General features: G+C 38.7%; 1 protein-coding gene across 1 annotated transcript in view; it reads right to left on the bottom strand.

The window, feature by feature from the left end:
- The window catches only part of LOC127435816 (synaptotagmin-9-like), a 48,093-nt gene extending 36,989 nt beyond the window's left edge, over positions 1 to 11,104 (bottom strand). The window contains exon 1 of the mRNA XM_051689544.1: positions 10,681 to 11,104. Coding sequence (XP_051545504.1) covers positions 10,681 to 10,828 — 148 coding nt within the window. The 5' untranslated portion in view covers positions 10,829 to 11,104. The remainder of the gene's footprint in view (positions 1 to 10,680) is intronic.
- Positions 11,105 to 13,834: the final 2,730 nt, after the last annotated feature.

Genomic DNA, 13,834 nt, shown 5'->3' with positions numbered 1-13,834 from the left:
AACTTGACAAGCCCGCTCTCCGATGCTGCGCTCGAGAGCTCATCAGCTTCACGTGCTCCGAACAAGAGGTCGAACTCACCATGAGACGAGCCGGCTGACTCATCCGGAAGCCCAATCGGGGCAGACGAGGGTGCTGGGGAATGGGAGGTCCGCGGGGGGATACCCGGCGGAGGCGATCCCATTGGGGTTCCCAAATCGCCCCCAGTGCTAGCCACACTGGCCTCAAACCTGTAAGTAGAAGGACCGAGGCTTGCTTTTCTTACAAAAGCAAGCTGCGACCACAATGTTGCCATGGTCATGTTCTCGCAGTGAAAACATGAACCATCCACGAACGCTGCCTCCATGTGAGTCGTGCCTAGACACGAAAGACAGCGATCGTGACCGTCTGAAGTTGAGAGGTAACGACCGCAACCAGGAATAACACACAATCGGAAAGGCATCTTTAAAAAGACACGTCTTTAAAAGACGTTCCGTGAGGTCACGTGACCCCATGCAAGGGGCAGGCGTGTGAACAACGAGCTCTGCACACTTTGCTAAATTTTTTATTATTTTCATGTTATAATCTGGTGAATTTTGATACACCCAGTTACACATTTGCTCTTTGATGCAAAACATGGAAAAGAAGTGAAAATCATCAGGCTCTGGAGACATTAAAAGACATTTACGTGTTCAGGATGAAAGCCCTGACAGACCTACAGACCGGGGACTCAATTTGGATGACGCAGCGGGAGAAGGAATCCAGCGTCAGTTGTCCAACATGTCGGTGATGTTGATGAAGATTCTTGCTGACTTGGAGGATCTCGCTGTAATACGTCGATCGATTATGGCGATGGAAACAAAATTCTCTGAGTTAGTTACAAGAATGACTGATGTTGAGAAACGAATCAATTTTTTGGAATCTTCGGAGAGGGAATTTACCGCTAATCTGCCCGCGACCAAAATTGATTTGGAACATCTCCTTGAAAAGCTTGAAGATCTTGAGAATAGAAGCCGCAGGAATAACGTTCGAATTGTTGGAATTCCTGAGCATGAGGAGGGCGGAGATATGGTGAAATTCCTAGATGAGCTTTTCCCGAGTCTGCTCGACATAACAGGCCACAAGCTGGAAATCAAGCAAGCTCACAGAGTCCCAGCTCACAGATCTGCTGAGGGAGACAGGCCCCGATCGATTCTGGCCAAATTTCTGAGATCATCTGATAAAGATCTTGTGTTGTGCTAGGCAAGGAGCAAAGGGAAGCTTTCTTGGAAGAACCATGATATTTTCTTTTTCCCGGACTTTGCGAACTCGACGAGAGAGAAACGCGATTGGTTCAAGGAATGTAAAAAACACTTACATCGGCGAAAGATTACTTTTGCTCTAATGCTTCCGGCCAAACTGAGAATAGAAACGAAGGTCGGTCGCAAAGTATTTACATGTCCCAATCAAGCAGTGTCTTTTATTGAATCAATGTCTGAGTAAACCATTGGATGTTTCTCATGGGTCGACTCACTGTGCTTACTGTTGAGGAAGCTGGGCGTCATTTTGGGGTTTTTTTCAGGTTAATGCATACATTATTCTTTTTTCTGTTTGTTTTGTTCGGGGGGAAGTTCGGGGTTTGATTGTTTCACTAATGGGGAATGTGGTCTGTATAATTGTGTTTTTGACACAATTTATTTTTTGTACTTTATCAAAATATCAAATGTTAATATAAGTGTACTATCTCTCTCCACATGGAATGTGAATGGGTTGGGGCACCCCATAAAAAGAAGGAAGGTTATTACTTTTCTTAAACATTAGAAATATGATATAGTGTTACTTCAAGAAACACATCTCTCCCCACAGGAAGCTGAAAAATTTGGGAAGATATGGGGTGGACATGTTTTCTTTAGTGCTGGCTCAAGTAAGAGCAAGGGAGTCATTATATTGATAAATAAACATCTACAATTCAAATGTCTCAAACAGATTAAAGATAAATAGGAACAGTAACTATTGTTTCAGCTGAAATTCAAGGGCAAAGGTTGATTTTGGCTAATATTTACGCACCTAACGCTGATGATCAGGGCATTTTTATAGATCTTGAAAGGATGTTGCAAGCAGCTGGCACCCCTCATGATATAATATTGGGAGGAGACTTTAATCTTTTGATGGACTAAGTCCTTGATCATAGTGAAGCAAAAGTGTGCAAGCCCCCTAGAGCAACATTGATGCTTCACAGGATGTGTAAAAATCTTGGTCTTACAGATATTTGGAGACTTTTGAACCCATCTGGTAGGGACTATAAATTTTTTTCATCAGTCCTTAAGATTTATTCTAGAATAGATTTTTTTTTATATCCAAATCCCTCATTTCATCTGTTGCTGATTGCTCAATTGGAAACATTTTAGTCTCAGATCACGCCCTGGTGAGTTTAGATGTGTTGCCATATATAGAGAAAAAGAAATTATATAGTTGGTGCCTTAATGTATCCCTTTTGCAAAATCCTGATTTCCAACAAATGTTAAAGACTGAAATCAATGTTTATATGGAGACCAACTGGTCCTTAGTATCCTCTGTGGATGTGGCTTGGGAGGCACTTAAGGCGGTTCTTAGGGGTCGGATCATACAGTATGCCTCATTCATCAAAAAATCCAAAGCACAAGAACTTGTGTAGTTGGAAGGAAATATTAAAAGTGCAGAGGCAGAGCTGAAGTGCTGTATGTCAGCTGATGGCCTCAGAGAATTGACCCGATTGAAATATAGATATAATACTATTTTGTCGCGGAAAGTGGAGTTTTGGTTATTCAGGGCAAGACAGTCATACTTTGAGTCGGGTGACAAAGCAGGGAAGCTTTTGGCTAGATATATAAAGCAGAGAGAGTCTTTTTCTACCATTCCCTCAGTGAAATCTGCTGGTGGTGAAATTTTTACTTCAGCCATTGATATTAATAATGCCTTTAAAGGATTCTATATTGATCTTTATAGTTCCACATCTTCGTCTACTGATGAAGATATTAGATACTTTGTGGAACCATTAGATCTTCCTAAACTGACGACTGAGCAAAAAAACTCTCTTGATTCTGAGATAACCTTGGAGGAGCTTGACGAGGTAATTAAGTCCCTACCTACTGGCAAGGCTCCGGGGCCAGATGGTTTTGCCGCAGAATGTTTAAGATCCTATGCTACAGAACTGGCTCCACTTTTGTTAGAAGTTTATACTGAATCATTAAAGAATGGAAAGCTTCCTCCAACCATGACACAAGCCCGGCTCAGTCTGATTCTTAAAAAGGACAAAGATCCAAGCGAGTGTAAAAGTTACCGTCCAATCTCCCTGATCCAACTAGATGTAAAAATATTGTCAAAAATTTTGGCTAATCGATTAAGTAAGGTTATGACATCTCTTATACATGTAGATCAGGTGGAGTTTATTCGGGGCCATAACTCTTCTGATAACATCAGGTGTCTCATCAATATCATGTGGTCAGTAGCGAATGATCAATCTCTGATCGCTGCCATCTCACTTGATGCCGAAAAGGCGTTTGATATGGTAGAATGGGATTATCTTTTAAAGATTTTGGAAATGTATGGGTTCGGGAGTACATTTATTGGTTGGATTAAGTTACTTTATAGACACCCTGTAGCAGTGGTACAAACAAATGGATTAATTTCAGATTATTTTACTCTGAATAGGGGCACTCGGCAGGGCTGCCCTCTTTCCCCATTATTGTTCTGTCTTGCCCTGGAACCATTAGCAGCCACGATAAGAAATGAGGATGATTTTTCAGGGGTGGTGGCGGGAGGTGTGGCGCATAAGCTTCTGCTTTACGCAGATGATATTTTATTATTTGTCTCTGAACCTACTAGATCTATTCCTTGCCTCCACAGAATTATTAATTCCTTTTCCAAGTTCTCAGGATACAAAGTCAGTTGGGATAAATCCAAAGCTTTGTCTCTGACAGCGTACTACCCAGTAACGGCTCTTCAGCTGGGTGCCTTCCAGTGGCCCAAACAGGGCATTAAGTATTTGGGGATTTTATTCCCAGCAAATTTGTCTGATTTAGTTAGTGTTAATTTTGACCCTTTAATAAAAAGGTTTTCAAGTGATGTGAGCAGGTGGGCTTCATTACATTTATCGATGATTGGGAAGGTTAATGTTATTAAAAATTTAACTTCCTGCTACAATCTCTCACTGTAGATGTCCCTCTCTCTTATTTCAAGGAATTTGATAGCATAGCGAAGTCTTTCATTTGGAATGGTAAACATCCCAGATTGCATTTTAATAAGTTACATAGGCCGATAAACAAAGGAGGGCTAGGCCTACACAAGATTTTGTTTTATTACTATGCGTTCAGCCTCAGACATTTGGCTCATTGGTCACTTCCACCTGAGAGAGCCCCTCACTGGTTTGGTATTGAACAGGCAGTTCTTGCCCCTATTTCGCCATTACAAAGCATCTCTATCAAACTAATTGGAAAAGTTAAGTTACAACCCGTTATTTCGCATTTACACTCGGTATGGACTAAAGTGTCAAGATTGTTTAAATTGGACACTTATTTAAATGTTGCCTTGAGCATATGGCAGAACCCAAGACTGTGTATTGGCAAGTCTCCTTTCTGCTGGCCAGAGTGGATTGTGAGGGGGGTTGCTACACACGGTAACCTATATGAAAGTGGTGTGTTGAGATCATTTGAAAACTTGGTCCAACATTTTGGGATCCCCAGACCTCAGTTTTATAGGTATTTACAACTGCGCCACCTGCTTTGTACTATTTTTGGGAGTAGCACACACCCCCCTAAGAAGGCAGATGCTTTGGGAGAGGTGATTGCAGCTTTTGGAAAAGGTCATGAGGCAACAGTGTACTACTCCCTGTTAATTCAGAGTATGGGGGACGGAGCCTTAACTTCTCTCAAGAGACTATGGGAGAAAGATTTAAACTTGGTATTGGAGGAAGGAGTGTGGGTTAAGATTCTTAAAAACATTAAGTCTGCATCTAGTGATGCAAGGGTGCGTCTTATACAATTCAAAATTTTGCATAGATTTTATTGGACCCCCTCTAGACTGTATAGGCTTGGTCTTAAAGACACACCCACCTGCTGGAGATGCCAATTGGAGGATGGAGACATGGCCCATGTTTTTTGTTGGTGTGTCGAGATCCAGAAATTCTGATTGAAGGTTCAGAATTTTGTGTGCGATGTGGTGGGCACTCAGGTTTCGTTTTGCCCCAGATTTTGTGTTCTGGGCAATGGGGCGGTCATCGATGTGGGGGATGGCCATATAGAGAACTGGGTTCTGACCTGTGTGATGATTGCCAGGCAGGTTATTTTGAGGGGTTGGAGGTCAGCTGGTGCGCCCCCATATCCGGAGTGGTGCACAGAGGTGGGGAGGGTGGCAGCTTATGAGGAGGTGTCATCGGGAAGACGGGGTGGCTTGGATAAGTTTATTCGGAAATGGGGCAGGTAGTTGGAGTTTTTGGAGGGCTCTCGGGTGGGGTGTGGAGAGAGTAGTTTATTATAGTTAGTATGATTATTATGTGTGTGTATGTATGTATGTATGTGTATATGTATATGTATATGTATTTATGTTTGTATATATATATATATATATATATATATATATATATATATATATATATATATATATATATATATATATATATGTGTGTGTGTGTGTGTGTCAGTTTGATTTTTATTTCTATATATTTTCATATGTCTGACCACAGGGTTGTTTTTTGGGGGGGCGGGGTCGGGGAGGGGGGGTTGTGGCGTTTAAATGTTGATTTTATATATATTTACATTTCATTGCTAGTGTATGATTTAATAAAAAAAATTTAATTGAAAAAAAAAAAAAAAAGACGTTCCGTGTGTGCCGCTCTTTTAGAGAAATATACACTTTCAGGAAAATATACTCTCTTTTTTCTGCCGAAGCGCCCAGGGGCGTTCTCTGCAGTGCACCAGTGCAGAGGGGGGAGAAGCCGCTGAAATGCGCCGTCAGATCCAGCAGAGGTGAATGAACAGTCGTGAGAATTCAGCTCAGTTAGCACGACCGTTTAGCTCCGAAGAGAAAATCTGAATGAGTGGTTGTATACCAGCTCCTTTTATACCTGTATGTCCAGAGGCGTGGCATGCAAATACCACTCGCCAATTTTCATTGGCCTTTTATCAAAGACCAGAGGTGTTTCGGGCTCCCAAGAGTGACCCCTAGTGTCACTACATCGACACAACGTTGAGTGAGTGACAGATAGGGAACAGGTTATCTTAATTTAAGTCAACATTATGTTCTGTTTACACTTTCTTAAGTTGACACAACTTAAAATGGAAAGGCAGCATGATCACTTACTTTTTAAAGTTGAAACAACAACCTTTTTTTACCGTAAGAAGTTTGAAAAAGTAGTGTTTTGGGAAAACCTAAAAAGGCGGACACAGTACCTACAAGTTAATGAGTGTACTTGATAATGAAACTACTTTGCCCGTGACAGATCTGTTCCTTCAAATTTGGCAATTTTGGTAATTTTTCCCCCTTTATAAACTACTTAGACCCTGACAATTGCTGCTTGCGGCTATATGTATATGTTAACATTAACCAACATTAAAAAAAAACATGCTGTAAAAAAGGTATTTTTCATTATTAGTTCATGGCAATAAACTAATGCACATATGTTAACATACTGCATAGAACATTATTGCAAAGTGTTTCTCATATATCTAATACTTAGCTGATCTTAAAATAAGCCAAATACAGTTGAATATGGTAATGACTGGATGTGTATATGTTTTTATTTTTAGACATTAAAGACAAGCAATCAAAAAGATCAGTGCACCTCTATGGAAACGTCTTCATGATGCATCTGTGTTTGCTACAAATATGGAAACTACATTGTGTACTGCGCCTCATGGTTCCAAGGTGATTTCCCAAACCTTGTACTGTCTAAATTCTTGACACAATGCAACAAGACACCAAATCTATTTTTAAGCTGTGACATCGCATTATTCACTTATCCAGCACATGATTAATGACACCGGCTCAAAACAAATTTGTTTACCGTCACTCTTCAAAAAACTTGAGATTGCATTGTCTTTCCTCCAAATCTTGTGAAGCATTTCCCTTGAGCAAAGATAAAAGTACTTTTCATTTATAATGTGCATACATGTATAAAACAAAGGAACATGAGCCTTCTACTGAGGTCAGCAATTAAGATCTGAATGTTTATACGAGAGGTCGAGACACTTGCCAGGGGAGGCATGTTTCAAGGTCTCTGTCTTGCATTCAGATGGCAGCCCTTGGATTTAAAGTGCCAAGTGGATTAGAGCAAAATATACCTGACAAATTGCCTCAGCTCTCTCAATTTGCATGCATATTTTAATGTACAATCCCAGATCTGGAATAACTGTGTTATGCATCTTTTTAAGCAGGTGTCTGCTTAAGCATCAGCAGGTGTTAAGGATTGTGTCGTCAGTTTACACATACAGTATATAGACACATGTGTTGCATCGATATTTTGTATTTGTTCTCACTGTATGTGTCATTTACAAAAACACTATTTACTCACCCTCAATAGTACACCATACATATTATCACCACCATTTGGGTAGTTTGAAAGACCATATTCACCTAGCTCATCTTCACATTAATAATAAAAAAAACTGTCTTCTTCTGTAAATCATATGTACATCTATGTGTCAGACCACAGATGCTAGCAGCTGTTAGCCAATCAAAATGAGGCTGGAGAGACTGTTAACAGATTTGATGCAAAGATCCAACATTTTTTCCACCGCAGAGAAAAAAAGTGTTTAGAGGTCGACCAATCAAAGACCATTATGACAGTCTAGACAGCAAATGTTTTTTAGGTATAGGTGAGAATAGCTACAAAAAATAGTACAAAACCCTCACAGTAATAGCCTTTCACTGGCACATATTGTCAGTCAGATTGCTTATGGATGTGTCTTAGACTTGCCCCATGTTGGTTTCCCTGTGTTTGGGCCTTCAGTTACACATACTCCTGTCAATATGCTTCTTCAACTTGTCATGTGAACTATCTATAAGTCATCCATTACCATGATATATTATTAACCTCTCAAAGTGTCGCCCTCCCATGTGTTCAATTACAACAGATTTTTCACCATACAGCCACTTTGCAGTGATGCATGTGAATTCCCATGGGACTTAGAATATATTTACTGGGTTCCTCTGCCTCAGTGAGACCTGAGCCCAGCTGTTCCCTTTCATTAAATTCTTCTACAATCTGTCTTGAGGGGCCGAATTACTAGTATGAATCTTTCTCCCATGGGTACACAGGCCTAGTGTTAGCGGATGTCAATGTAGGGAAATCACGGAAAAGAGTGTGGACAGAGTAGCATGGTGGAATCCAAATGGCTTCCTTTCGACGTCTCTGTCTTTCTAAAAAAGATATGGATGGAGACTGATCTGAGGAGACCCTAAGGAGTTTTGATCTATGAATGAAGCTACTAATGTTTAGTTAAAGTTATATTCTGGGTTTAATACAAGTTAGCTCAGCATTTGTGGCGTAATGTGTGTGAATGTTAACAAAAAGTTAAAGCTCCAAAAAGCACACAAAGGCAGCATAAAAGTAATCCATAAGACTCCAGTTGTTTAATTCATGTCTTCTGAAGCTATCCAATCGGTTTTGGGTGAGAACCAACCAAAATATAACTCCCTTTTCACTTAAAATCTAGAAATCAGGAGTCTCCTTGGCGATCATGATTTCAAGCTCGATTACACTTTCAAGCACCATCTAGCACTCTGTGCATGCGTCAAGCACTAGGAAGTGTAATCGAGCTAGAAATCATGTTTGTGCCTATAGACTGCAATGGCAAGATGCACAGTGAAAAAGGAGTTACAGTATATTTTGGTCTATTCTCACCCAAAACCAATTAGATCCCTTCAGAAGACATGGATTAAACCACTGGGGTCTTGTGGATTACTTTTATGCTGCCTTTGTGTGCTTTTTGGATCTTGAAATTGTTGGACCCCATTTACTTACATTGTATGGAACAACAAAGCTGAGATATTCTTCTAAAATCTTTGTTTGTGTTCAGCAGAAGACAGAAAGTCATACACATCTGGGATGGCATGAGGGTGAGTAAATTAAGAGAGAATTTAAATTTTTGGGTGAACTATTCCTTTAAAGATAAAAGAAAAAATCGTGGTTACAGTGAAGCACTTACAATAGAAGTGAATTGGGCCAATGTTTGGAGGGTTTAAAGGCAGAAATATGAAGGTTATAATAAAAAAAGCACTTACATTAATTCTTCTTTTCAAACTTGTGTATTATTTGAGCTGTAACGTTGTTTAAATCTTAGTTTTTGCGGGATTACAGGGTTAGCGGCGTTACATTGTCATGGCAATGAAGATTTTAAATTGGATATAACTACACAGAAATGTTTAGTAAGCGATTTTATCACACCAAAATAAAGTCAACACGCATATTGTTTGTCTTTTGGCTATAATCTTGAAACAGTGAGTATTTCAGTGTTTACAGATTGGCCCCATTCACTTCCATTGTAAGTGCCTCACTGTAACACAATTTGTTTTTTTTTTTTAATTTATTTTTTTTGTTTTTTTTGGAGATTTACAACTTTCTTTTAAAGCCAGGAACATTGAGTATAACTTTTTATATATATTTAGTTTAACCTCAAGTTATGTACATTCTTGTAGGAGTATTAGTCCTATAGCATTGAATCTAAATGCATGTGGGCTGCATTTCCAGATGGTAAGATACAGGACAGCTCTAAATAGGTCATTAATACTGGACTGTGGGGAATGATGATTGGGTGTGTGTGTGTGTGTGTGTGTGTGTGTGTGTGTGGGCAGGTTTAAGTGGTTTACCAGGACTTTTTTTTTTAGGTTACAAACTGGGTATTACAAGGGTATTATGCTATAAATGTGGTTTATGAGGACATTTCTAGTGTCCCCATAATTCAAGTTACTTAAAAAATCATACTAAACGATGTTTTATTGAAAATGAAAAAAATGCAGAAAGTTTTTTGTGAGGGTTAGGTTTAGGGGTAGGGTTAGGGTTAGGGGATAGAATCTATAGTTCGTACATTATAAAAATCATTATGTCTATGGAGAGTCCTCATAATGATAGCTGCACCAACGTGTGTGTGTGTGTGTGTGTGTGTGTGTGTGTGTGTGTGTGTGTGTGTGTGTGTGTGCGCGCGAGCGCTCGCCCGTATACGAAAATGTAACTTTCAAATGAAAATATACAAAGGCCTATAGCCTATATTCTTAGTGTAATAAAAATTTGTTTAATATATTGAGTTGACAATACATCATAAAAATACTTAATGATAAATAAAAACAATTTCATTGGGTAGGCTATGCAAGATAAACGAAACGAAGATCTAGGCTAAATTATAAAATATCAATAATCCCAAATCAAAAATTGTTAGGTTATTTGTCGGTGAATAAAATGGCAATAAATAAATAAATAATAAAATGCAACGAATTAAAAGACAAACAATTTTAGTTTCAGGTGGTTTTATAGGCTATATATATATAACTGTTTATTTTGTGCTGTTTAATGGGCGAGGTTGCTTTGCTGAAAACAAACTCCATCTTCATCAATGCGCAGAGCTAATTAGCCGAAAAGTCCACCCCCCCAGTCTTCGGTTCGATAGATTGTTTAATTTCATTTAACGAAAAAAAAAAAAAAATAATGATAATAATAATTTTTAGACTAGGATAAAACAATGTAGACTACTTACCCGAGTCCGAATATCTCGGTCTCCCACGATCGCGAAAATAGTAGGTGAAATCCAAACAGTTCTCATTCTGCACCTCTCCTTTCGAGCAGAGTTCGGACAGTAGCTCCAGTGCCTTTCCACAAATCTCATCCTCTCTGTCTCCAGGCATTTCCCACCAGCATCCTTCTGAATGAAAAATCCTATAACGGCTTTCGGGGCACTGCCGACTGCCACTTCCAGCTTCTGAACGCGCTCTTCATACTCGCCCAACAGAATCCCATAAGGAAAGTTAAATTAAACTGTGTTCAGCGGTGTTTAGATCAAGCCCACAAGTTTGCACACATGTATGGCTCTGGTTAAGTGCATAGTGTCGTTTAGAGCAGGTTGAACACTGGTTGAATTCACTCGGCTGGGCTACACCACTGGCAGAGGTGGTGCGCTGGCCACAAAGTGTTGGTGCTGAATTGCATCTTTATGAATGAAAAGCTCTAGCCTGGCTCGCATCGCTCTCAATACAACCCTTCTGAGATCCCTTGTCTACTGCCAATCTAAAATTGCTCCTCCCACACCAGCTTTGCTTCTTTCCACAACAGACTTCTATCATTTGTCTACAAAATCCCACTTGTAATACTAAAATCCATAATAAATCGAGTTGAAGAGAAACAAAGAAAAGGGGAAAGAAGCAACAACATTCTGTCAAAATGGTACAGATGGCAACTTTTTTATTTTGTTAGTTAATGGGATTGCATTATTTGTATAATCATATATACTGTATGTATACATATATATATCTATATCTATCTATCTATCTATCTATCTATCTATCTATCTATATATATATATATATATATATATATATATATATATATATATATATATACATATATATATATATATATATATATATATATATATATATATATATATATATATATATATATATATATATATATATATATATATATATATATATATATATATATATATATATATATATATATATATACACACACACTCACTGGCCCCTTTATTAGGTACACCTGTACATCTACTTATTCATGCAATTATCTAATCATCCAATCGTGTGGCAGTAGTGTAATGTATAAAATCATTCCGATATTGGTCAGGAGATTTAGTTAATGTTAACATCAACCATCAGAATGGGGAAAAATGTGATCACAATGTTTTCGACCATGGCATGATTGTTGGTGCAAGACGGGCTGGTTTGAGTATTTCTGTAACTACTGATCTCCTGGGATTTTCATGCACAACAGTCTCTAGAGTTTACTCAGAATGGTGCGAAAAACAAAAAACATCCAGTGAGAGGCAGTTCTGCGTTGTTGATAAGAGAGATCAACGGAGAATGGCCAGACTGGTTCGAGCTGACAGAAAGGCTACAGTAACTCAGATAACCACTCTGTACAATTGTAGTGAGCAGAATAATATCTCAGAATGCACAACACGTCGAACCTTGAGGCGGATGGGCTACAACAGCAGAAGACCACGTTGGGTTCCACTTCTGTCAGACAAGATCAGAAAACTGAGGCTGCAGTGGGCCTACCATTTGTGTACCTCAGCAGAAATCCAGATTTGTCAGACCAGGTGATGTTTTCCAATTGTGTACTGTCCAGTTTTGGAGAGCCTGTTCCCACTGCAACCTCAGTTTCCTGTTCTAAGCTACAGTATTGGTACCCAGAGGGGTCTTCTGCTGCTGTAGCCCATCCGCCTCAATGTTCGACATGTTGTACGTTCAGAAATGCTTTTCTGAATAGAACAGTTGTAACGTGTGATTATTTGGGTTACTGTCACCTTCCTGTCAGCTTGGACCAGTCTGGCCATTCTGCTCTGACCTCTGTCATTAACAAACCGTTTTTGCCCACAGAACTGCTGCTCGCTGGATGTTTTTTGTTTTTCGCACTATTCTCTTTACACTCTAGAGACTGTTGTGTGTGAAAATCCCAGTAGATCAGCAGTTACAGAAATACACAAACCAACCTATCTGGCACCAACAATCATGCCATGGTTGAAATCACTAATATCACATTTTTCTTAGCTGAATTCCTATCAAAGCTTCTATAGATTCAATCCTCTGCTCAGATCTGACTTTCCAACCCTTTCCATCAGAATCATTTAAATTGGATCTGTAATCTACTCCCACTCTGTCTATTGATGAAGAACAAAGCCAATCTACATCAAAAGACCCCCTCCTCCCACAAAGGACTGATGTGAGTAAACAAAACAACCAGTTACACATAAATGAGTAGAATGAAATAATGATTTCATAAAGGGTGGAATAAAATTGAATGAAAACCTGAGTGACTCAAATGGAAAACTGAATCAAATATATATTCAGTTATGTAACAGCCAACCTCATTCCACTTATACACATTCAATGCACTTAGTGTTGTCTGTGATTGACAGTTCAAATCCCAGTTTCTTAATGGATTATGCACTGAATAAAAAAATTGTTGGTTGAATGTAATTCAATTGTGGACATTGGTTCCACACAATGAAAATGAGTTTCTTTGATATTACATTAAAATACAGCATAGGCTCAAATACTTTGCATAGCTAGAACCTAAATTAATTGAGTTAATCTAACTTAAATTTGATCTGTTTAAATTACTCTATTGAACCTTGAAGTTTGTTGCTAGCTATAGAATCAAACACATCAGCATATTATATATATACTGTATATATTTGCAATGTATAACAAGTATGGTGCTGCTGAAAGTTTACAGTTCCCCAATCAGTCAATATACTGATGATCTCTCAGTATTTGCTTCATTTAAACAGCGATACACATTAACATTTTAGTAATAATGTACCCAACCTCAACCTAACCATTAGCTGCACTCTTCTCCACAATGGTAACCTCCAAAAAAATTCAACATGACAGAATCTCTTCTAAGTCCTGACATAACAGAACATTAAACACTAATAAGTCTCCTACTTGTTTCATTTTGCGTATAAATACATTAAAATAACACAATGTTAAAATTTTCACTCCCAATCCAGTCCCAATACATTGATGCAATAAATAGGCTGTTATTCATATAGTCCCAACACAGATTAATTAAGTGAACATAGATGGACTGTACACAATTAAATTAGGTTAAGGGCAAATGCTAAAGAATTGTGTTGCATTAGCTCATTTTAAATAAGTTAATTAAAC

The sequence above is a fragment of the Myxocyprinus asiaticus genome, chromosome 46 (assembly GCF_019703515.2).
Source record: "Myxocyprinus asiaticus isolate MX2 ecotype Aquarium Trade chromosome 46, UBuf_Myxa_2, whole genome shotgun sequence".
In the NCBI taxonomy this organism is placed as follows: domain Eukaryota; kingdom Metazoa; phylum Chordata; class Actinopteri; order Cypriniformes; family Catostomidae; genus Myxocyprinus; species Myxocyprinus asiaticus.
Note: the sequence above shows the minus strand (reverse complement) of the source record. Positions and strands in the feature narration are given on the sequence as shown.